The sequence below is a fragment of the Drosophila bipectinata genome, chromosome 2L (assembly GCF_030179905.1).
Source record: "Drosophila bipectinata strain 14024-0381.07 chromosome 2L, DbipHiC1v2, whole genome shotgun sequence".
Taxonomy (NCBI): Eukaryota; Metazoa; Arthropoda; class Insecta; order Diptera; family Drosophilidae; genus Drosophila; species Drosophila bipectinata.
Window position 1 is genome coordinate 6845876 of NC_091736.1, and position 25370 is coordinate 6871245.

Genomic DNA, 25370 nt, shown 5'->3' on the forward strand with positions numbered 1-25370 from the left:
TACTTTGTTTGTAGATAAGCAAAATTAAAAACGAAAACAAATAGTTTAATCTAATTAACCAGGCCACCGCTCACAGTCAGCGGCAGCTTCAGCATTGTCGGCATTTCTTAGCAGCTTGGTTGGATTGCCTTTAATACCAAAGTGCCTTTGCCGTTGGGGGTTTCTTGTATTTTTAGACAAGCTCCTACGCATCAGTTCACAGGTGATACTTTTTTTTAAATTTAATTAAATAGTTTTGTTAAGACCCTTCTAACGTTTTATTTTGCAGATACGACTAATAGTTAAGCTGGTTAGATTTACTGTTGAAAGGTCAAGTTTATCTAATCGCAGTAACTTTGCAAAATAAGTGTCAAGGCCAAGATATCCAGTGCAACGCATTTCCAGTGCATTTGTGTGCGAAATAAAAAGGTGAGTAATTCCACACTTATTATGTTAGCTGCTAATAAAGCACAATAATAATATCCCTGTGATGATGTCAACAGTTAAAGCTTGCATTGTGAATCAAGAGGCGAAGTTCAGAGGTTTGTAAACCAGGCGTAGGTACCCTCACGTACCTTCATGACAGTACAGTTTGGCTTTCCATCCAAATAAAACTTTCTACTGCCTTTTTGTTAAGAGAATTTGAAAACTTTTTGCATAAATTAAGCTTTAAATATACAAAGCTATTAAAGATTAAAAAAAAATTTTAAAATAGGTCACTAATATAAGCTACAAAGAATGATATACATTAGTTATCTTAAAAATGTAGACTTATATATGTATAGTAATGTTTCATGTACTTCCAGGCTTCCGTTTGTTATCAGTCTCTGAACAAAGAAAACTGCATAGCCCAGCAATCACACATTAAAAGTCAGGCTGAGTCAGATAAATACAAATAAACAAAGAAATCTTCACCCATATTTATGGATATATGCCCTGCAATATTCAATACTAGAGATTTTCGATAAAAAAAGGCCCCGTTCCTATTAAAATTGCAAAAACTGTTCCAGTTTATATTAATCTACATATACTACATAGGCTATTGGCATTTAGCGATATAGTTGGCTCAAAACACACACTTGTCTGCCGGGTTAATCGGGCTTGTCAGAATCTCTCTCCTGACGGGTTATCTTATCAGTGTGGGCCATAAATAGGAACCCCTCGAGCGCGTTTGTTCGAACCAAAGATCTTGGTCAAGAGTAAACAACGCACGTTTATAGTTTGATAACTATATTGGCCAACTTATCTTATGTTTCAAACTGTCAATTATAGAAATTCCATTGATGGAGCAATGTGATTTATTGAACAACTTGTTTTATTCATAAAATTCATTACACAATTATTATCGTGGGATATATTATTCAATTCCTGAATGAGAAACTCACTTTGGATAGTTTCAAGTTTTTTGAACTCAAAAACACCCGGAATTTCCCTAGAAACAACCATTCCCCAGCTCGTATCAGGACTAAGGTTCTAGATTATCAAAATCCGTAGATTAGTTTCTGAATAAAGTAGTAGTAAACCTCAAGTAGCTCCATTTAAAGACCCAGTAAAAAATCGATGGCAAAACAGTATTGCCCCGGCAGTGGACGCGTGCGGTTGCGATTATTTCAATAGTTCCCCTCTCCTGAAGTGTAAGTTATTTTTGCCACCTTACCGGAGGAAAGTGCTACTCAACTACAGTCCAGATCTACGGATGTCTGCACTTGAAGTGCCCTGTCGATGGGGTAATCTTCTCGAGCTGTCAAGTCAGTTGCAACGGACATAGCCGTAGCTTGGATTAATCTTTTTTTTTTTTGGGTTTTGTCGAAAACCCTCAAGCTGCGGCACTACAGCGATAAGGGATATATAATTAGCTACTCGGCGGGGAGCCAGAATGTCAGGGTATATTATGGGAAATGTGGAATAAAAATTCCTTGATAACCATATCGGTTTATTGTCCTTTAGATTATGCAAGCGAGTGTAATCCTACGAACTCTGGTTGATTCTTTCCTTTCAGATGCCCAGCAGCGTTTAGGAGAAGCGCCATTGAATCCCTGATACCCATTCGATATCCATTATCCATCCACCATGTGCTGCCGGTGTTGTGGGGCAACTCAACGCAAGGTCTGGGTCTTTGGCCTGGGCTCGCTTTTTATGGTACTCGGCATTCTCACAGTGGTCTTCTGGCCAGATCTGGCGGATCATTTGGTCGAGGAGGTAAGAACCTACTATAATCCATTTATAAGTCAAAAGATAAGATTACAAAATGCAGTTGATTTATTGACTTTTAAACTTGAACTAACGATTTGTTTTTTGGATTTTAGGGCCTCACCCTGAAACCAGGAACTGATGCCTACGACAGCTGGCTGGAGGCTCCCATTCCCATTTATCTGAGCTTCTACATGTTTAATTGGACGAATCCCGAAGAGATTCGAAATCCCAATGTCAAACCCAATTTTGTGGAGATGGGCCCGTACACATTTCTGGAGAAGCACAAGAAGGAAAACTACACCTTCTATGATAATGCCACAGTGGCCTACTATGAGAGACGCACCTGGTTCTTTGATCCGGAGCGGTCCAATGGCACATTAGACGACATGGTGACGGCCGCCCATGCCATTACCGCCACCGTGGCGGATGAGATGCGACACCAGCGGAAAATTGTTAAGAAGATCATTAACTTTATGCTGAACACCGAGGGAGGTGAGCTCTATGTTACTAAGCCTGTGGGAGAGTGGATCTTCACAGGCTACCAGGACGATCTTACGGACTTCCTGAATCTGTTCAACACCTCCGCGATTGATATTCCCTATACGCGTTTCGGCTGGCTGGCGGATCGGAATGAATCGTTGACCTACGACGGTCTGTTCACCATCCACACGGGCACCGATGACATCTCCAACTTGGGCCGACTGACCCACTGGAATGGCAAGCCGGAAACTGGATTCTACGATATGCCCTGCGGCGTCGTCAACGGCACCACTGGCGACGTCTTCCCACCCAAGATGAACGTCAACGAAGAGATCACCATCTTTGCCACCGATGCCTGCCGGTTCATGAACCTGAAACCCCAGGGAACGTTTGAAAATCATGGACTGACAGCCACCAAGTGGGTGGGTACAGACGAGACCCTGGACTCGGGTGAGAACTTCCCCAACCAGAAGTGCTTCTGTGATCCAGAGAGGTTCGGCGACGAGTGTCCCAAAACCGGAGTGGTGGAGTGCAAGGCGTGTCGTGATAAGGCGCCCATTTACTCCTCATTCCCGCACTTCTATTTGGCGGATCAGACGTACATCGATGCAGTGGAGGGCATGAAACCGGAGAAGGAGAAACATGAATTCTTCCTCGCCGTGGAGCCATTTACGGGTGTGCCTGTTCAGGTGCATGGTCGCATCCAGATAAACATGATGATTGAGCCAGATGATGATTATGAGTGAGTTGCATTGAATTGAAGTACCTCTAAGGCTTCTATTTAATGATATTTTGGTTTTAATTTCAGCATCTATCGCGGCGTGCCAAAGGTATTGATGCCCATGTTTTGGTTCGATCAGTATGCGGAGCTCTCCTCCGAACTGGCCTCCAAAGCCAAGGTGAGCTTGAGACCTCAAATATAGTTAATCTTTTATTAAAATATCTCCCTCCTTTCAGTTGGCCATCAACCTGTCCAGCTATGGAGTCATCTTTGGCTACTCCATGGTGGGCTTTGCCAGTATTTTCATCATCACCGGCGTTGTACTGACGCTAACCAAGAAGTGGGTGTGTGAGCCCCAGGAGGATGAACAAATGATAAACACCATCGACTAGGTGGATCATTGTTATGAGTAGTACTTTTTTTTTAAGTAAGCATAGCCAAAGTGCCAGGACACGAGTTAACCTTCCTAGTTCAATCGGATAGTCGTCGCGTTATATAATATGTATTTGCGTCTTGTGATAGCCAAACAAAAAAAAAAAACCCCTAATCTTAATCCCACAAAACGAAAGAAACTATTGATAGTCTAATGTACGTGCAATACTAACCGGAATCCACTTACCATATAACCATATTTCCTACGAGATTATAATTATATACATTTTTTTGTACTTTTCAATTTTCATTTTATTTTTCAAAGATAATTTTTACACAACTCAAGGACTTTTTACTTATCGTATACGATTTGCTTTTTTCTTTTTTAATATAAATGCATTAATTCAATGTTACAATGTTTTTTGTTTTGTAAATGAATAAATTAAAGAGTAAAGTATATATGTACGTGTATATATAATATATATATCTGTTTATTTATATATATTTGTGTATATGTAAGATATATGGCAAAAAATTTAACATTTTCTCAAAGATCACATTCCTCAATTTAGCCATAGACTTTTAGTCGAGAAAAATCTACGCAAATATTTGTGACATCCATAAAAAAAAAACTCGAAATTATTTTTGCACGCACACTCACATAATTGTTGTTGCTTTTTGCGGGGGAAGGGAAAAAAGGGGTTAATTAAAAATCATCGAACAAATAAAAAACAAAAGTGGATAAAAAAAAAGAATTGCAAATCTTTCTCTCGCTTATCTCTACGGTGGGGGGGGGGAGTATGGGAATATAATTTTAATAATTTTTTTTATTTTTTAAGGGGCGGGCAAGTCTAGGCACTCTTGAAATTCTTTAGTTCCCTTCGACCAGCAAGCTATATCGGGTAGAAAATTATGGTTTTCAAAACAATAACCGTTTCCCAACCGATACGTTTGCCGGCCCGATTCGTTGTGTGTTTGAGTGTGTTTTTGGAGGGGCAATGTTGCGTACTTTCTACAAACAAAATTTGCATAGTAAGTTATTTTTTTTTTTAGTTTTTGTTTGCTTTTGATGACTAAAATAAAGTTGTAAAAATAGCGTGTAAGTTTAAATAAAAAAATCAATCACAGTTGTTTTGGGCGGAAGTAGTTAGTTCATTGTTTTTTGTCGTTGCCGTTAAGTATTCGCATTTTTTGGCCTATAAATTACTAGGCCTAAACTAGGTTCTTCTCATCTTGCAGCTAAAGACTACATATATGTATAAAGTTCTATGATTTCTAGTTTTGTCTATTAAGTAGTGGTCGTATTTTATACTTGAGTATTGTTGCTTCCCGTTTTTGTTCTACTCGTCGTCCTTTGAAACGTCCTGCTTCTCAGTTCTCTCTAGGTTGGCTCGTGTCGTGTTACCTGTTACCTGTTACCAATTCCCTTAAGTGACTAGACTGGGTTCTGATTAATTTAATTCATTTTCTGTTCTGTATTGAGGTGTTTTGTATAAGTTCTTGTTTTTCTGTAAACTGTCCTTTCTGGCTGTTCTGCAAAGAGTCCTGTCCCCCCACTAGCGAATGACTTTCTAACTTTCCCAAACACTGTGATCGAAATCTCATTTGTTTTTTCTTACAACTTTAGCGATCTATGCAAATATTTGTGAGAACGCCAACAAAACTCATCACAAAACACAATCAGGGGGCACATCGAACAGCTATCGAACTAGAGAGAAGAGTGTCCATCGTCCATTTTACATTTTCCACTTTCCACTTCCGTTTCCGGTTTTCTTAGCGATTTATCAACCGGTCTTGTGCTGCTGTTGCTGCTTCATCATGACCGCCGGTTCCATCACATAGTTGTTGGCCTCGGCCAGCTGTTGGACCGGCAGTGGGGGCAGCTTGTCCTGCGGATGCCGGTGACTCACTGTGGTGGATCCTTTGCGGGACTTGCTGAGGGTGCCATTGCCGGGCGAGCTGTTGTTACTAGTTGTGGTGGCCTGACTGGGCTGGGATGGTGAGCTTGAACTGGCCAGTGGCATGGGCATCTCCTGACCTGTCTTTGGGTTCACCATGGTCTGTTTCAGCAGGGATCGATCGTTGCAGAGCGCTGAGATGAGGGGCAGGTCTAGGTGCTTGCTCTTCTCGCGCAGCAGGGCAATATCCAGAGCCTGGGCCTGGGCATGAGCCTGGGCCTGTGACCCGGCGGCGGCCATCGAGGCCTGTAGCTGGGCCAGGATGCTGTTGCTTCCGCGGCTCAGTCCGAGTCCCATGTCTGGCCTGGGGCGCTCACCCGCCCACTGGGCACCACTGGAGGTCTTGATCAGCGGCGAGTTGGCGTTGTGGGGATTCAAGGTGGGCGGCTTTCGAGGCGGCAGAAGGCAGGTGGTGCTAGGACTCGGCTTTGAAGGAACTGAAAGTAATAAGATCAAGGATTAGTTGGGGAATCTTATATTTTTTAAGGATAACCTACTTGGTGGGGGCTTTTCACTGGGCGCCGGCATGGGCGGCTTCTTGAGTCGCCTGTTGACGTACGGGGGTGGTGGCGGGGGCGGCAGGCGTCTCCCCTTGGGCAGCGAATCGAGCGAATTCAGAATATTGTCGTCTGATCGCGATCGTGCAAACATCGAGGAGGAGGAATTACCGGAAGGTGCTCCGGAAGCTGCCGCCGCCGCCGATGCTGCCGCCGCCAAAGCCGCTGGATGGAGCGGTGGCGGTGGAGGTGGCTCGTACGAGGAGCAGAGACTGGCCATGGAGGGCGAGTAGAGGGGGGAATAGCCAGCGGCATGTCCTGGCAACTGGACATACGTATCCGATAGATTCTGGGTAGAGGCGTAGCGCGAATGCGTGGACAGGGCCAGTGGGAGGTATGGGGTGCTCCGATAAATCGCCGGCGACACCTGCATGGCCAGATACGGATGGTGGGGCGGCGGTGGAGCCGCCTGGGCCATGGCTGCCAGTAGGGAACCCTGCTTGGCATCCATATACTCCTGTTGGCTGACTGCCGGATCTTGGATGGGGTAGATGACATAGTCCACATCGCTGAACAGTTGCCGCTCGTACAGCTCCAGCTGCTCCCGGGCCAGCTCGGGGCGGCACAGATGCCCCGCCAAGTGTGGATGATTCGATGGCGGAGGGGGCGGCGGTTGGCGCGGCAAACTGGGCGGTGGCGGGGGCAGAAACTGCCTGGGTTTGATCACCGGCAGCAGGACGCACGACTGGTGGGTCTGATGGTGCAACGAAGCCGTACTTTTGTGCAGTCCGTAAGGAACTATGGGTATGCCGATGGCAGCGGATCCGGAATGTCTGTGATGGGCTGGCGGCACATGGTGGTGCGCGTGGTGGTGCAACGAGGCCTGGGAGCCGCCAGCGTAGTTGGAGTTGTGCAGGGACTGCTGGCTCAACTGGTGACTGCAGACGGAGCCGCTGGAGGAGGCCGCCGAGGAGCAGTGGTGAGGTGCCGCATAACTCGGCTTGGCTCCGTCCGGAATCAGGCTGGTGTGCGCCTTCAGTATACTAATCTGTGGCCGGGTTGTAATGAACCTGGCGGTCACCTCCTCGGACTTCAGGGAACTCATTGATCCGGCAGCACTGGGCGCCGGATTGGCCGACGAGCTCACGGATATCAGGGAGGTGGGCCTGGGCTTGCTGGAACTGGGATACGGGGGAGGATCCCGTCGACGTAGTGCGGGAACTGCCGGTGGAGGAACTGGAAGTACTGGAAGTGCCGGAGCAGGAGCACTAACCTCTGGCTTTGGAATCGCCACAGCTATGGACTTGGGCACCACCGGCTTGGCTATCGGCGGACCACACAAGCCCGTCTTCTCGTGCCGGGCTGTGTACGGCGGCGGTGGTGCTGGTGGCAGTTCCTGGTGCTCCTCCTTCTCCGGCTCCAGGGTCACATAGTCGCAGTCCGAGTGCAGGCTGCTGGACACCGTCTTCCGGCTCGGATAAGTGCCGCGACCCACTATCAGATTGGTCAGCTCATCGGCGGAAAGCAAGGAGTGCTTGTTGTCCGTGGGGTCACTGCCATCGCCCCGGAAGGAGCTTCCCGTGCTGATGTTCGAATCGGAACGCAGTCGAAACTCGGCCCTCTGCTTCTTTCCATCCCCATTGCCATCCGGGTGCTGTACATGACTATCCTCCAGTTTGGAGGGCTGGAACATTCCGTAGTGGGAGCTCTTCTCCGACTCCGCCATCTCCGAAGATTGTCCGGTTAGATCGCTGCTGTGCATGGTGTACACTCCGGATGTTTCGGTGGGCGGAGCACCATGTGCCAGTGTATACACTCCCGATACTCCCGAAACACTTTCAGTTTCCTCTCTGAAGTCCTCAGGATTCGTTTCACTCAGCGCGGAGTTCTGGGCGGTGTGACTGAAGCCCAGCTCCAGGCTGGAGGAGGTGGAGTGCACGGGCACGGGTGCGGTGGATCCACCAGCACCTGTACTGGCCGGTGAGGTGACCACCACTGTGCTGCAGGTGGAGGAGCACTGCGAGCCGATGTTGTGCTGCGAACTGGGTGAGTCTGTGGTGGTTGTTGAGGAGTCGTTGGCGTTTCCTGATCCTCCCAACGCGGTGCTACCTCCTCCTCCCCCGATGGAGCTTCTCTGGACTGTTATAGAGTTGCTCAGGGAGCTGTTGGCATTGTTAACCTCCGCTGGCCTCACGCTCAAAGCCGCCAGTTGCTCCTCCAGGTCCTTAAGCGACATCTGACCCACACTGGAGGTCTGCCGACTGACACTAGGCCTGTCCAGGAGATGGGCCAAGGCCAAGCTCTCCGTCGAGGGTGCGGCCAGTGGAGCAGGTGGAGTATTGATCATGATCTCCAGCTCATCTTCGGAGTGAACCCGGTCACTGACGATTCCGGAGGTGGTGTTGGAACTGGTGCTCGAGATGACAGAGATGCGCTGCTCGTTCTTGGACTTGTACGGCAGCAGAAGGCTCCGGGAACAGGCGTAGCTGGCATGTAGTCTCTGGGACTCTGCCGCCTCCTCCTCCTCCCGCTTAGACACCTCCTTGAGCCGGGCTGCCAGCTTCATGCTCCACTGGTGAGTGTCCTTGCAGAGGGTCAGCAGGAGCTTGTTCTTCTCGTCGGAAGCCGCGTAGAGGGTGATCCTGCTCTCTCCGCTTCGGATCTCGAACTTTTTCCGCTCAAACGACAGTTTCGTAATATTTGGCCAAAGGAAAGTGGTGGGTTCGGTGGCAGAGGATGTGGAAGTGGTGCCGCTAGGGTCCCCGCCCAGGATCTTGATACCTTTCGCATAGACCACGAACCAGGCACTGCCGGAGCCCGGTTCGCTTTTGGCCAGCCTCATCCTGTAGGTGTGGGCGTTGATGGTTTCGTGGAGACTGCAGGCCTGCTGGATGTACAACAGTTCCGCCATTGAGGTGGCCATACCCAGATGTTCCCGGTGGCAGGCCCTCATCGCACTCCGCGCCCACGGCGTGTGCAGTCCACCCGGCAGATAGTCCTCGATCCGGAAGTAGTCAGCTCCGTTCGGCGGCAATGTCGGCGGAGGTGGTGCCGTCGCATCCCGTTTCGATGTGGATGCCACATAGGTGGATAATCTAAGCATCCGCTCGTTGGCACGCTTACTGATCTTGGGCAGCGTTGTGGTGGAACTCAGTCCGCCGCCTCCGCCCGACGATGAAGCCTCTTCGCCCGAATCGTCCTTGCCACCAGGCGGGGCATCGCCCAGATCCGCTTGCAGGGCCAAGCCGGCCAGGAAGACCAGGGCCTGCTCGGCCTGCTCCTTGGGCAGGTCGCGCTGCAGGATGTTGTGGCGCAGCTGCAGGTAGTAGTTGTGGCGGGACGTCTCATCTTTCAGCATGAACGGACTCTCGATGTAGAACTGCACACGGAAGTGTAGCTCCAGGAGGGGTCGTCCATTGGCGTCCAGGCCCTATGAATTAGTCATTAATTAGTAAGGGATCTAGGACGTTAAGGGCTATGTTTAAGGACTCGAGACTCACGTGGGTGTGGGAGGAACGCCAACTCTTCGGGCCGTATTTGGAGAGCTTGCTCTCGGGATCTGCGAACATGTACTCGCCATCTGGAATTAAAATATATAGAAATTAATAATTAAATTTAAAAAATTAAAAACCTTAATCTTAAACTTCCGCAAAAAAATAATAAGCCCTTTCATTCATAAAAAATGTAATAAAAAGCCTAAAACCTTAACTATATTTTCTGGTTTCTTCGTATATCGGTTGTCAGGTTGAATTCCATCTTCTGACGAATTTCCGGTTGCGATTTTTTTTAAGGGAACTCTTTTTTTGGCGCGCAGCCGCCAAGGTCGCTAATCAAAATTTTAAATGAACTTTCGGCTAAATGCGAGATGGTTTCCTCTTCCTTGCGTCCTCCGCCCCAAGCGCCTGGGCCTCCGAATGCGAGAACCAGGCTCAAATCGGATCAGGGCTCAGAGCAGACTTGTGTCAGTTTGTCAGGCAATAAACAAGCAACCCATTGACATCGACAAGAGTCCAAGAGTTGGAGTCAGGCTGTCAGTGGCCCGTTGCCAGTTGGGAGATGTACCAGTGCCAGTTTTTAGAGATCCCCATCTCTCTGGCCCGATGAAGGGCCCAAGGGCATGTCGAGATGCTCGAGAAGGCAGCGGAAAAAACAACAACGAAATCAACACACACTTCATCGAACGAACGAAAAATTTGAATTCCTGCATACGAAATGAAGAGCAGCAAGATGAAAAATAATAATTATGAAAAAACAAAAAAAAAATCAAGAGGAGGGGCAGCAGCAGCAACATCAGCAGCATCCACAACAGCAACATGAAGCATCAACAGCAACAGCAGCAGCAACAATATCATAATAATCATCGGCGGCCGAATAAGTGCCTATCAATGACGACGTCGTGGACTTGGAGCTGGAGCTCAAGCTGGAGTGGAAGTGGCAACAAGTGGTGGCACTGGTGTCCAACTACACTTGGAGAAAGAAAATAATAAAAATTCTAAAATATCAAAGACAGTCTAGCTCTATTCCAGCTATGCTTTTGGAAGATTTTTGAAAAGATTTTAATTTTGAATTTTTTACATATTTTTCTCAGTGTCGAGACATAGTCAGGGCGAGAGCAAGTATTGCATACCAAGCCCAAAACGCAGCGTCGAAAAAAAAAACGCTGAAGAGAAAGAGTAGAAAAAAAACAGGTAGAAAGACAGGTAAGCAGCAGCAGCAACAGCCACATTGGTAAAAAGAGGCAGCTGAAACCCAAGTCGTTCAGCTCTTCGAACTCCGAAACTCTGAAACTCAAAAGCGATTTCTTTTCGCATTCAAATTTCACTCCAGGATGGAATGTGTTCTTCAATTCAGGATGGAATCCCACTGCTCCTCCTCCTCCTCCTTCTCCATCTTTCTGGTCTTTAGGTTCTAAGAGCAGGTGTGAAGGCCAAAAAAAAAAGAAAAAAAATAAAGAGTTGGAGTTGGAGAAGTTTGGAGGAAAAGGTAGCCCAGCCAGCCACACTGATGGCTGATGGATCCTCACGCAATCGTTGCGTTCCATTGCATCCATCTCTCCCCCGCCACCGTTCTCGATCCCAGAGGCAGAAACCTAATAATTAACATATTTTCCATCGCATTCCTCAGCGCTCACAATTAACACGCACGCACACACAAGGGGACGAGGGCAGGGGCAGGGACAGGGGCAGCAAAATAAATCTTCAATTTGAAACACATGCAACACAAATTACAGCCTCAAACCAGAGTCAGAGGCAGAGGCAGAGTCAGAGCAGGCAAAGGCTCATCAAGCCGAGGAATTCCATCCCGAACTTGGAGGTAAATGGAGGTGATCTCCACGAAAGGGGGCGGGGTGCCTGAGCGTTGGGTTAGGAATTGAGGGGGTGGGGCACGGCAGGGCAGGGCAGCGCCAGGTCGGGCCGGTATAGGCAGGAGGGTCTATACAGATGGAGTTGGAGAAAGACAGAGTCAGAGACAGCTGCGCCCAATGTCATGGCCTGGCATTCTTCAGATTCAGATTTATTTTCCAAAAGGTTTCAGTTCGAGTTTGAGTGGACATAATAACATAAAAAAAATGAAAAATCAACAATATATGCCAAGAAGAACGAATAAGGCAGTACCCTGGATATAGCAGAGATATAACTCTAAAGATTCTATAACTATAAGATATAACTAGGAAAGAAATTCAAAGATTTACAGAAATTTATAGTTTGAAGAGATGGTATTCGGTAGAATAGTTGATACAAAATTATAAAAGAATTTTAATAAAATGGAAATAGTACGTAATAAAATTAGGATCTATAATTTATAGTTTAATAATGATTAATACATAATTTTAAACGATATTTTATCAACAAAAAACGTTGAAAAACCAAAACAGAAAAACAAAAACTAAGCAAATAAGTAACCCCAAGAAAAGTACCTCCAATAAACTAAAAAAAAAAAACTAGTCCCACTCTGATTACAGGGTATCATCAGAAAAATACAGCCTTAAATAAAAGTGTGTTTGTGTGTGTATCGAAACAGGCTGAAGGAAAAAGAGAACCAAAGAAAAAAAAACATAAAACCAAAAGAATTTTAATTTCCGATGTTATCAGATGCACGCAGCCCGAAGAGGAGAATCCGCAGCTGAAAAGAATAGAGGGCATGGGAGGTGGAGCAGGGGCCAGTGGCATGGGACAGGGGCTGGAGCTGGGGATGACGGTTGCAAGGCCGAGTGTCCAACTTCGAGGAGACCAAAGATTGAAGACGAACCAGCACCAACGCCATATAATAATGATTATGAGCCATTAACATTAAATGGAAAAGAAAATGCTGGTCTACAGATTACAGCTACAAAGGGGGCGGGGCCATTCCAGAAGAGAGATGGCAGAAGGCAGTCCAGCAGAGTGGCAGTGGGGGGTGAACTGGGAACCGAAAAGGTTGATTCCTTCACATCGGCATGGAATGCGGCAAAGGAATGCCAACAATGCGACAGCCTCGAAATAACACCAAAACGAATGGAGATGGAGATGGAGATGAAGGAGTTGCTGGAGGATGTCTTGACCACTGGCGGGATGACAATGTTGCCAAATTGCCAACGGGCCAAAGTGCCACTTAAAGTGCATCTTGGATGTTTTGGCCAAGGAGCCAAGCTGCTGTCAGCCTTCTTGGCTCTGAAATTTGCATAAAGATGAAATTTATTGACGCTGCCCGGCCATAAAATTGAAATTCATTTTCAGTCCCATCAGCGAACCCAGACGGGACATCATTTTGGTCGCCTTTTTTGTTTCTTTTTCCTTTTTTTCTTCCTTTTTTTTAGGTTATAAGGGCCAAGCCAAAAATCAAAAGACTCAAGAAACGAACTTGAAGCAGAGCAGACAAAGGGTGTTGGGGAATATTTGAATCTTTTAACAAACACATTATAAGTTGGTTTTTTGCACATTATTTTGTTTGTTTTTTAATAATAATACTTTTGAAAATAAATAAGATTACTATAATTTGGGTATAATTTTAATTTTTATTCAGGAATTTTTTTTTTTAATTTTTTTTCTTTTTTTTGACCAAAAAAAAAATGTGGCGTGAAATGCTGGCCAAGAGAATGCGGGAATCCAAGAACCGGGGACAGACCAGAAACCAGGCAACAGCAACCGCATGCCACTCATGCAACACAGACACACGCACACACTTGCAACACCAACTGACATTGGCTGGAATCCTTGGTCAGAAAAAAAATCAAAAAAAAAAAAAAAAAAAAAAAACCAAAACACACATACAGAGCCAGAATGCAAACTGCCAATTTCATAGTTGAGCCAACAGAAGAATCCTCTGAAGCTTCTTCTCCGCCTCTTCATATGCTTCTTCTTCCGCCTCTTCTTCTGCTTGTTCTTCTTGTACGAGGCGAGGACGTTGGCATGCCCAACCCAAGCCCCAAGCTTCTCTCCTCTTGGAAAGCCCCTCAATCCCTTGCCCCCTGATTCAGTTAATGCCACGGCAACTCCAGCAACTTAAAGCTCCAGCAGCGATTCCAGCTTCAAACTGCATACCAAATTCTTTTGCTGAAGATGTTGAGGCAACTTCCCCCCTTTACACTTCGCCGTGGGGATGTGCAACCCGCTCCCCCTCCCTGCCATCTGCACCAGCCTTCCTGTGGTTCCTCGGCTGCTCCCTTGACTGCCACGAAATTGATGCCAACCAGATTCGAAAATTTACGTGTTGTATTCTTGGGCAATTGCTCTAACATCGTATGGGAAATTTTTAAGAGTAACTAGGACTATTTATGTATTTTAAAAATTTTATAAAAATGAATTTTTAAATATTAGTTTTTTGTATTTAAATATTGAGTTTATAGATTCCCCGAGAATAATATCTATAAATACATAAGTTTTCTAATTATTTTAAAGTTGTTAAAACCTTATTATTCCTTATTATTTTTTTGTTAAAAATAGAGTTATATTTTTTAAAAAAGAAAATATTTTAGCCAAACTCAAATAAAGTGCACTTAAAATTCGTTTTTCTTTCAAACGTGAATTTCTTGCTCCTTTCTCGTTTGGACCTCCTCTATCCAACATTTGTGTGTATTTGTGGGCCTTTGGAGAACACACATACACACACTTATATACATATATATTCTCCTCTGCAAGTTTCAGTTCAGGCTTCTCCAACTCCATCCTCAAAACTCCCAACTTCCCAACTCCAAACTCCAGCCATCCTCCTTGGCTGTCGTTCGATTCGTTTGTGTTAATGCAACGCGCGACGGCTACCTGAATTACTGAACACGCGTCTTGTGTCTTCTACCCTGCCCCTTGGCCCCTTGCCCCCTGCCAGTTGCCTCATTCCTCCATTCCTGAACCTCAAACTCCATCTCCGGCACAGAGAGTTTTCCTGGACCCCTCGGAGTATTCCTGAAATTGTTTGTTCGCCATGAAGGCAGGCGACGCGTTCCCTGGTCTTTTTGTTCGTTTTATGTGCCATTTTTTTTGTGTGTTGGTATTTTTATGTGTTTTGGCAGAATGGAGGATCGTGGATCGAGAATGGAGCATGGAGGATGGAGGCTGATGCCTCTTCTACTTCTGATGCTTCTGCTGCTGCTGATGATGATGATGAGCAGCTTTTAGAGAAGACTGGTTTATGTTTATTAGTTGTATTTTTCATGCCTTATCGCAGGCATTTGGCTACTCTGCAACTCGGACACATTTTTTCTATATATTTTTTTTTTTTTTGGGAAGAAAGCTTAAGTTGTAAACTCACCTATGAGCACAGCCAGACCAAAGAGTTCGGTGTCCAGCATCCCTTGCGTGGCAAAGTGTAGACATGTCTGCGTGTAGACCTCTCGAACTCGACTCTTGGCATCGACTAGGAAGTACAATGTTTTCGGCTGCTGTTGCCCCAGAAGTCTGTAATTCGATACAATCGATTATATAACTAGATATTTTTTTTGAGGGGAAAGCAAATTACTAACCTCAGGGCCAGGAATCGCGAGCCTGGTGACAGTTGCTCGGCGGAGGACGCGCATACTTCCAATGGCGCGCTGACGGTACAAAATGCTCGCATGCTGCATCATTTTCCGTATACAGCGCGCGCGTTCGAAATGCGTTGCTAATATTAAAGAAAAATATTTAAAAATATATATATAAATTTATGTAAATTTATAAAATAAATTTGACTGGAAAGTAAGCAGTGTTTCATTAAAAAAGTAATCTTAAGGGGGGACATCTGAGTAACAGGCCAAAAAAAAACGGTTTTTCTCGAATTTTTTTTGACCAAATCAAAACAGCTAATCGAAAATTTGTAAATGGGGTTTTATTATATTATATTTAAACTACACAAAAAAATTTTTTTTTAATAAATCGAAAACAAAATGGCGGCCCTGCAGCCCTTATTCGAAGGCCCTATTTTTTTAAAGGGGGTCCATGGCCGAACACCTAACGTCCTTAATTTTTGATCTAGAACAAAAAATCAAGTTTGGTTAGTTTCTTTATCTCAACGGCTATCGACACACGTAGGATTTTTTCGATATATTGATTTTTTCCAAAATGGCAAGTGATTGAACAAAATTTTCCATTTTCACTAACAAAAAACGTCACAAAATTGTTGATAAAAAAAAAAGTAAGCCAAATAAAAAAAAAATCCTACGTGTGTCGATAGACATAGGTATTCTGAGTATACTGTCAAAATTTTAGATCGATAGGTTAAGAGTTGTTCGAGTTAGGTGTTCGGCCAACCCAAAAAAAGTGGTTTCGAGAAAAACGCGTTTAAAGTTTTTAGTACTGTGGGATATACCTGTGAAGCATCGCCGCAGAATGGAAAATTTCGACACTTAGACACTTTTGCCGGACTCTATCTTTTGATATGTCATTTTTAAAACCCTAAAAAATTTTTCAAGCGAAAAAAAAAATTTTCGATTTTTTCAAAATTCTACTCAGATGTCCCCCCTTAAGGAGAAGAAGCTATTCTAAGTAATTTCTGAAGAAGGAATATCCATATTTTAATTGAATGGTCAAGATTGGGAATATAATTTATATAAAAATAACTCTTGAAACCTCTTTTAAAGTTAAAGTTCATGTCTTAAAAATTTAAAAGAAAAAATAAATGGTTTTCAGAGGATCTACAGAACTATCTTTTTATAGAAATCTTGAAGGGCTGAAGTTAAACATTTCGTGTAATTGATACCAAAATTTCATTCGTTTTTTTATGTCTATGATCCGAATTTTTAGTGCCAGCCAGCTCCCAAGATGAGCTATATTATACCAAACTGAAATTTCATCGCATTCCGGTAATAAATTCATCGCAGTGCAGGCGTCACATTTCTAACCGCATTTCTGGCTCATCAAATGGCGATAAGGCTGCCGCAAGATCGAATCGGTTAGGCACCATTCTTTCGAAGCATCACCAAATTTATGCCGCTGGAGCCGCCCCAGACGATGGCGCCCGCCTCTTTTGGGCTCAACCGCCGACCGACGACCATCGAACATCGACCACCGAACAATTTCACCAATCAATAACGAAAGACTTAGGCGACAAACTTGATTAGCGGCACCAGGCAACTCGGAGAGTTGGAGATTCCAAAGCACATAGTGCGTGCGTGGCAGCCAAACTCCCGCTTCCCCATATTAGACCTCCCCCTCCCCCCACACCCCACAATGCGTTGCGCATAAAATTATTAAAATTCAGTTAAAGAAAGTTCCAAAAGTGAGCGAGAAAGAGAGGCCAAAACTGGCCTCGTGATGAAAGAAAAGTATTTTATGCATAAATTAAAATCAAATCGAATCAAATCAACTTTTCTGTTTTTTTTTTGTATAGAGCGCCGGCAGCGACGTCGACGGAGGCAGCAGCGGCGACTATGGTTTCTACCAACTCTACCCAACCCGGTGGAGACGCATAAATTTCAATATTGGCGCATTTTCTGTGTCTAATAAATTTCAACGTCCAATAAATTTATTCAGAGTCAAGTCGAGACTCGGACTCAAGAGGCTCTAAAGAAAGAGAGAAAGAGGTAGGGAGCCGGGGAGCTGGGATACAGACAGAGACAGAGGCTGGCAGAACCGCCCAGACTTATAAATATATGATCGGTCTGATCCAAGGTATGCCCCCAGACCCCTTCCTGTTCATTTCCAACTCCAAAAGTGATCATCAATCAAAGCTCGCATTTGACATAAATTAGAAACCAAAAAAAATAAAGAATATCTGGGAACATAAAAAAACAAAACTCTTCCCCCAGCTCCCTCAATCTTATAAGCCTCTCAAAAAAAAAAAAAAAATGGTAGAAATAGAAATAGGTTTTGAAAAGCAATTATATCTAAGCCGATTTCCATGAGCACCTTGGACCAGACCTGGCTAAGGTAATCTGGAGAACAGGCTCAGTGCCAGATGATTACGAAACGAGAATTGGAATTCCTCAGGGCTCTAATGTGCTGTGATTGACTTATTACTCTGGAATTTATATACACATTGTTGGACTTGTTTTTGTTTTTGGTTCGATATTTTGAAAGATAACCTTTTTTTTATTGGAGGCTGGGACTCATTAAAATAATGTTAACCTGGCCTCCATCAAATCATTCACCTCATAAATCACACTCTATTAGAACTGTAATTAGTATCCTTAACAAGTCATCATAGATAAATAAACTTCCACACCGGTAGTCTAATTTAAAGTTAATAATATGCCTAGTTGAGTAATAAAAGGAAACCATAATTGGTCTATAACTAGAGGCTTTCTACCCATTTAGATAACAATAAAAGGAAGCTTATTAACCATCCAAGATTGCCTTTAAGATGGATAGCGAGAATTTCCAAGGAAACTATCTAAATAATCAATATGCCTGATTTCTCCGGAAGCAGAAACAGTGCAGCATAATTGTAAAAATTTGCAATGAAAGCCTGCTTGGAATTTCACACAATGCCAGGTTATTATGCAATATTTATACCAAATGCCAAAAAGAAAATAAAATAAATAAAATATATTGCCGAATGTCTGGCAGCTGCGATCACGATTTTTTTTGGTTTGTTTGCGTTTTTATTTTAAAATTCATATCTGGTTGGACGACGGGGATGAGTCAACGGAAGCAGAAAGCATTTTTAATTTGAAATGCAAACAAATTAAAGGCATTTAACAATTTCAATCATAGCAAATTATCCGCATTCCATTGGCTAATGAGAGCGGGAAGCGAAGAAAGCCGTGGCGACGCTAATTATCAAAGTAAACACCAAGGAGGGGGTAGCTGGCGGCGATAGGCTGGCAATTAAAAATAATAAAAAAATACAACTACAACGAAAAAAAAAAATAAAAAGAAGTGAGCCAAGTGGAGCTGAGCGGGGCACCCAAGAGACACGCTAATCAGCAATTAGCAAATGGCAATAAATATTTTGTTTATGATAAAGCGGGGCAAGTGCCTGAGTGGGTCGGTTTCTGTGCGAGAGTTTGTTTTTTGTTTGGAATGCAGACTACGGCTGCGGAAACAAAATACGGAGACGTTGAAATAGTTCAAGAAAGGGGGCTGCCGGTGGAGGCAATAAAATCCCACGGGCTCTGCCGCGACTAAAACTCAATTAAATGGCGCAAGCGCCAGCAGCGGAATGCTTTTCTGCTAGCTAAGCGAATGCCAGACAAGGGTTGGAACGGGGGGAAGGGGAGGTTGGGGCCGGAGAACTAAAACAGAAACAGAGACATTGCGCATACGCCACGTTGTGCTGCGACAGCATTTCAAAAAGGCAAGCACTGAGAAAAGTAGATACAGGGACGGAAATAGGACTAGGGGGTCAGGGGGACTAAGGGAGAATATAATTATATATATTAGATTGTATTTATTTGTATTTTTTTACATTTAATTTTAAGCTTCTATTCGTAAATTCTATGCATGTCAAAGCCAGTTCTTGTCTTAAAATTTTAACAAATTAATAAAATTTAATTTCAAATCCGAAAACCCCCAATCAATACCCCCCTTTTCCCCAGTGCACCTCTTTTAGTTGCAATCCACCACCCCACTGCCGCCTGCGCCCCTGCCAACTGCACATGCCAATGCACTGAGCTCATTCGGGGCGTGTGTTTGTCAACCGAGTTCCAACAATCGCCAAAGTCGAACGATCGATCGATCGATTCGTTGATCGACGGAGTGCAAAAAGGGGCAACCAGGGGCCAAGGGGCCACTGGAAGTGGTACCTAGTGTCGACTATGATAAAAACAAAAAAAATACTAAAAAAAAAAACGCTTCAATCGCATGTGCAGACCGCATTGAAATGCTGAACGAATCAGAAACGGAATCAGAAATTGAAAATATCCATATGGATTTCAGCGCGGAATGCGAGTGCGCATTGATCGGAGCGGAGGTCCAATAAACAAGGCAACGTAAACGATCGTAAAATCGAGCAGCTTGGAATGCGAATCGAATTGAATTGAATCAATAGACTTTATGGGAATCTCAATCCAAGAATTCATAAGGATGATCACAAGTCGTGGGATAAAGTTGATTATGTAATGCGGAAGAGTGATAATCAATAAAGTTTTTTTTTAATTTTATATAAGTGACTAACTTACTAATCTCTTAGAATCTTAAACAAAATAAATTCAAACCTGAACATTCAACTCTAAAAATAGTCACCTAAAAACCAGAGCCCACTTGAGGTAGCCCTGATTTTGTAGCCTCTCCAAGAGAAACCCCCCTTGAACAACCCACACACAAAAAAAACCGATAGATTCTTTGCCATTCTTCTATGGTTGTAAGTCCCGGGTTAAGTGGCTCTCAAACTGGATTCACATTCTATGGAAAGTGTTTCGAGTGCTCTCGGATTCCGATTCTCAGACTCACAACTAATGAATGGCGATCGAATCGACGAGCCCCGATCGGCGAGCGGTAACTTTTGACGTGGAATATTTCGCTCATGAGTTGCCAGCCTGACTGACTGACTGGCTGGCCGGCTTGAAAAACCGGAGCTTATTCTATCCAAGTGTACGTGAGCCTGGCCTTTTAATTACCAATAGAGAACTCTAGCTGAACAACAAGTTAACCTGGCTAACTGGCGTCAATGGGACGGCAAGTAATAGTTTAGTTTAGATCGCAGCTTTAGTTAGATGGCATTTTCACACGCTGGCCTGGCCAACAGGGCGGATGCGCGTCATTGGGAACGGGCAACGTATGTATGTAGATAGCTAGTGCCATTTTACAATTCCGAATTCCGAGGTCCAAATACCGAAGCTCCGAATTCGTAAAGGGGTGTGGCTGCTGTCACGCAAATGAGTTTAACCTTAGCCGATTTCCGAAATGCACACAGAGAAAATATGCCAACGAAGGTGATAAAAAAATATGAGTTATGAAAGTCTGGCATATAAGGTTGTAGTTTAAGAACTCAAAAGGAGAAGAACCTTTAAAATTTTAAGATGATATAAACTTTAATCTTTGAAAGCAATTATGAAACTTAAATTATTCCTAAAAATACCTAACAAATTATATAAAAAATCGTTTAATCCATAAAACATTTAAATGCTATTAAAATAATCACCATATTTTTGGTAATTTTTTCCCCTGTGTGGCATTTATGATACCGCTCGCTTATGAGCCATCCAAACGGCAAATAACTTGTCGTTTTCTTGCCAAATGCCAAAAAAAGACAAAAAATCATAACAATAAAAAAAAAACTTAAAAAAAAATAAATAAAAGGAGAAAACAGAAATGCGACGACGATGAAGAGGCGACAGAGAAACAAAACCAAACAGCGGCAAATGCCGAATTCCGAATTCCGAAATTCCACTTGTTGTGCCAGTTATGGCCAAACAATTTGGTGTCTTTGAAAATGCGCGAAATGTCCCCAGTCCCCAGTCCCCAGCCCCCAACCCCCTACCGATCTTGTCTCTGGCTCGTAATGACTGTAAAAATAATGATTATAACGATGATGAGCCACTGACAGGGCGGAGTGGGCCAAGAAACACCAAAATGAAGAAAAGAAAACAGCTAACACACGTTGTCGCTACAGTTGGCTGGCTCTGGCTTTGGCTTTGGCTTTGGCACACTACCGCACCACAACACCACTTTGCACCACAATCGCACCACACCTAACTGGGTGGAGGTGGAAGCGGCTGGTGGAGGAGGCGATGGCCTCCGCAATGAGAGCAGCAGGCAGCCACAAAAAAAAAAAGCCACAGACAACGTGTGCCGCATGCCAAATCGAAGGCGTGCGAAACTATGCCCGCCGATATACCCTAGAAAATTTTACTGGGACTCCACCAGGGTATTATGGATCAATGGATGGACAAGCCACAAAATAGGGTTATTCCCTTATATCTATAATACTTTTAATATCTTGGTTTTTCATCCTAAATATAGTCTTTCTTCTAAATATTCCATTTGAATAAAATCTTTAATCTTAATGTTGTTTATAGTTTCAAGTAAAAAACAATGCTCTTTTTAAAAACCTGTTATCATAACTTATTATTCAATAGTTTTCAACTTGACAGAGATGAAGCCCCCCAAAATATCAAACATCCATTATTTATTGTCTATTTTGAAGTTTATAGCCGGCACTTTTTATGCAAAAAAATAAAATAAAGCAAAATTAAGATGTTAGATTATTGATTCATTGTTGATCTTAAATTTTAAAAAGCAATAAATAAATGCTACTAAAGAAGCAATTTTAGAGAGCAAGATGGAAGACTTTCCATAAGATAAGTTCTTTAGTTTTCAGCTCTTCCCACACAGTCTGGTTTTTTTTTTAATTAAATAATTTATTTATTTAGGCTTTTGAGAATTCGCCTAAAGGTCATCTATAAGTCTAGCCACCGCCATTAAGCCGGCAAACCAAGCCAAGCCATGGCATATCTCTATCTCAACCTCGACTTGACTCGTCGACTCGATGATTGTCATTCAAAATTTGTTTAATTTGTTGAACATTTTAATTGCTTGAATTGTTCAAAACAACAGCCATGCAGACACTTATGTCTGTGTACATACGCATATTGACTGCGTGCAGGAATTTCGGTTTACGAAATTATTATTTTAAGTATTTATTATCATTGCTTGTCGCTGTTGTCAGTTTCAATGCAAAGCCAGCTATCCAGCCCAGAGCCTGAGGTCAAGTAGTTGGGGGATATAAGTAGAGATGTCAGTATTTAATCGAAAACCACAAAAGACTACAACTGCAAAGCAGATATCCACATACTATGTCAGATACATGTGTGTACACACCCGGCTAGAGATATAGATACGTCTGGGGAGAGATACAGTTACCCATTATAACCATATAGCGCCTGGTGGCAAAATCGTTTAACGATTAGCGATTAACGCTAACCGCTTAATAGCGTGTGTTTCCACTCATTTGTTTATCTTCCGCAGCTGATTTACATTCGAGATGTCTGATTTTCAGTCGTGATTTCTTTTCATTTGTCGTTACTTTATTTTTAGTTACTCCGATTTCGATGTCGATTCCAATTGCTGTTTTTTTGTTCCAATTACAGATTGAAATCGCACTCTCGGGGAAAAAAAACAATGAGCCCATCGCACCACCCACCCATTACCGCCATCCCAATGGGGTCTTCAATTTCCACTTAATTGTTCCGCTGTCGATCGTTTAAGAACCATGTGCCTGCCTCCCAGTCCCCCCGATTATTGGCCTGTTTGATAAGGGGGGCACTTAACCAACTAGAACCCATCGACGATCTAACCCGGTTGGGAATTAGAAATTCAATGAAGTGGGTAGGTAGTGCCGGCGAAATGAAACTCTAGGCCAAAAAGTGGATCAGAATTTAAGGAAACTATACTAAAACCCTAGTTTAAATGACAGCCAAATAATCTATATTAGTAACTATAATGATTCGTTTATAAGAAAGTTAAAGCAACAAACTTTTTTATAGAATTTTAGAGATAGTACTATCTTTTGGGGAAACATTTGCGGTAACTGAGATACTATTTTTAGCTTGGTAAAACAAAAATAGGGCTGGTATTTTAATATATAATGTATATTACATTATTTTTATAGATCCCTAGAGTCTAGATCTAAAATTTTACTAAGAACTTCAGTTATTATTCAAACTTTTTAACCAAACCCCTCAAAAATTTAGCTACCACTCTTAGTAGAGTATAATATTTGACTGATATTTGATATTCTATGGGCAGAAATGGGTTAATTGCAAAATTCGCTGGATTTATAACTCAAAAAAATAAGTAAAAACTTAAAAAAAAACAAGAAAACCTCAAAACAATCCATTGGACGTTGGCGATTTTATGGTTCTGAGAGATAAGAAATTCGCTGGCATTTGTTTTGTTTGCTTTATGAGTCCCTCATTTTCGGGGAGTCATTAAAATTCCGGGGAAATGGGGCCCATAAGGGTCTTTAGATGGCTCTCTTTCTATCTTGATATCGTTATCCTTTTCTCAACTTACCTTAGGCAGCCGCTGCAGTGATCGGCATTGTTGCTGGTTTTTGTATCTGATGGGTCGCGTAATCCAAAAATAGAGTTTTTTTTATTAATTTTCACTGAATTTTTTGTTGTAAATTTCTTTTGCTTGCTTTGAACACTTTTTTTTTAACAAATCTATCGATTGGCTATCGAAAAAATGCCTAACAGTAAAATTTCGTTTCGTTTGCTGCGGTTTTAATTTTTTTTTTTTTGTATCTTATTTTTTGTGTTGTTGTTGTTGATGTTGTATCTGCTGCTGGTTGGTTTTGTTGTTGTCTGACCTCTTGACGACGCACGCCGCGACTGCGCAGTCAGCAGCAGCGAACAGGCCGCATTCCAGCGCTGTTGCCGAAGAGCGGAGTGGGGTGGGGGTGGTGGTGGAGAGCACACTACGTTTTAATCAAAATTCACTCATACCAACGCTGGCGTGTGTGTGTGTGTGTGTGTGTGTGAGTTCGATCTCTCTGCTTTACACTCTCTCTGGCGCTCTCTCTCGATCGCTCTCCGTGTGTTGGCTACGGTTGTTTGTTGTTGCGCGAAAGAATGCCGTTTGCTGGGTTAGTTGTTGTTGTTGCTGGCGTTGTTGTTTTCTTCAGATGTTGTTGTAGTTGCCGTGGCTAGTTGTTGTTGCCATCCGCGGGTAGCTCGAATTTTTTTTTATTTTATTTTATTTTTTTTGACCAGCGCCAACTTTTTGGAGTTGGTTTTTGAGTTGATTTTTAGTGGATTTCAGGCGACTGGGACTTGATTTCTGGCTGGGAAAGGCTATTCGCAGTCAATTGCAGTTATTTTTCGCGGTATCGGGACACGTTTTCCCCTTGAGAACGATGAACGATCATTCATACACTACTGGCTACACCGTTGACACACACCAACAAAAATCACTCCACATTCTTTTTGCACACTCGTTTTTTTATTTTCGTTATATATATATTTTTTTTTTAATATATTTTCTTTTCCCTTTTTTATAAATTTGAAGAAACACACTGGACAGATTGTAATCTGAATCTTAATCTGCATGTGAATCTGAATACACGAATCCAAATCCAAAAATCGAAACGCGCTGGTTTTTTTTGTGTGTGAAAACCGAACTCCACTCTTGAGCTACAGTATCTACATATGTGTGCGCCCTGCAGCTGTATCTGTATCCGTATCTGCAGCAACGGCCGAGTGTGCTTGGGCTTGGAGCAGCACGGTTCGAAATCGGAATCGGAATGAATCCGCTCGGATCGGAGTTGGATCCCAAACGCGACTCTACCACAAAATGAGCGTTCCGAGCTTCTGTATCTTTATCTGTATCCGTATCTACAGTCCCATAACAGACTGTTAACAGCGAGCTCAGTGCCTGTTAGGTGCTCATTCGGCCAGTTCTCTCTCACTGTTGACGATCATTTTCGTTCAATTGACGACGATCGTTAAAAGTATCTCCAAATAATTATGCTCTCTTTTCGGCTCTCATTTTACACTGGAAATAAAAGTGGGTAGTAGTGATTTATCCCTACTATTTTAATAAATTTAATTTAATAATTTAAACTAAATGAGATACATTTTAATCCTTAAGTGGCTGCCAGTGTGTATGTGTGTGTGTGTGTATCTCCCACTGAGATTTGAGATTGGAATGCGTGATAGTGGCAGAGAGCAACAGAGCCGGAGAGCGGGTTCAGGCCAGGTTGGAATGGCTGCAAAAAATTTGGCTACGTTAAAGAAAACAAAACACAACAACAAAAACAAAAAACTAAAACAGAAAAAAAATAAATAAAATAAAACACTCGCACACAGTTATAGTTACATCTACAGCCCCTATCTCTCAA

General features: G+C 43.2%; 2 protein-coding genes across 3 annotated transcripts; one reads left to right on the forward strand and one right to left on the reverse strand.

Annotated features, from left to right (window-relative positions):
- On the forward strand, positions 1 to 3999 carry crq (croquemort). 2 transcript variants are annotated; one of them, XM_017231403.3, is made up of 6 exons: positions 1 to 202; positions 269 to 408; positions 1979 to 2178; positions 2286 to 3394; positions 3461 to 3551; positions 3610 to 3999. In XM_017231403.3, exons 3-6 carry the CDS (start codon positions 2050 to 2052, stop codon positions 3763 to 3765), a joined length of 1485 nt encoding a protein of 494 aa, XP_017086892.2. In that variant the 5' UTR covers positions 1 to 202; positions 269 to 408; positions 1979 to 2049; the 3' UTR covers positions 3766 to 3999. The 2 variants fall into 2 exon arrangements, with proteins under 2 accessions (XP_017086892.2, XP_070133550.1); XM_070277449.1 differs by lacking the exons at positions 1 to 202; positions 269 to 408 and adding an exon at positions 1510 to 1613.
- ex (FERM domain containing expanded) lies at positions 3721 to 24838 on the reverse strand. The gene is made up of 6 exons (XM_017231402.3): positions 23543 to 24838; positions 15136 to 15272; positions 14925 to 15070; positions 9701 to 9780; positions 6201 to 9630; positions 3721 to 6140 (listed from the first exon to the last, which is right to left on the reverse strand). Exons 2-6 carry the CDS (start codon positions 15225 to 15227, stop codon positions 5530 to 5532), a joined length of 4359 nt encoding a protein of 1452 aa, XP_017086891.3. The 5' UTR covers positions 15228 to 15272; positions 23543 to 24838; the 3' UTR covers positions 3721 to 5529.
- Positions 24839 to 25370: the final 532 nt, after the last annotated feature.

Excerpts from the sequence above, each read along its gene's own strand:
- ex (XM_017231402.3), bottom strand. The coding sequence starts at position 15,227 with ATGCGAGCATTTTGTACCGTCAGCGCGCCATTGGAAGTATGCGCGTCC. Across the intron at positions 15,071-15,135 it reads TCGCGATTCCTGGCCCTGAG|ACTTCTGGGGCAACAGCAGC; the intron begins GTTAGTAATTTG and ends ATCGAATTACAG. Across the intron at positions 6,141-6,200 it reads CAGTGAAAAGCCCCCACCAA|TTCCTTCAAAGCCGAGTCCT; the intron begins GTAGGTTATCCT and ends TATTACTTTCAG.
- crq (XM_017231403.3), top strand. The coding sequence starts at position 2,050 with ATGTGCTGCCGGTGTTGTGGGGCAACTCAACGCAAGGTCTGGGTCTTT. Across the intron at positions 3,395-3,460 it reads GAGCCAGATGATGATTATGA|CATCTATCGCGGCGTGCCAA; the intron begins GTGAGTTGCATT and ends TTTTAATTTCAG. Across the intron at positions 3,552-3,609 it reads AACTGGCCTCCAAAGCCAAG|TTGGCCATCAACCTGTCCAG; the intron begins GTGAGCTTGAGA and ends CCCTCCTTTCAG.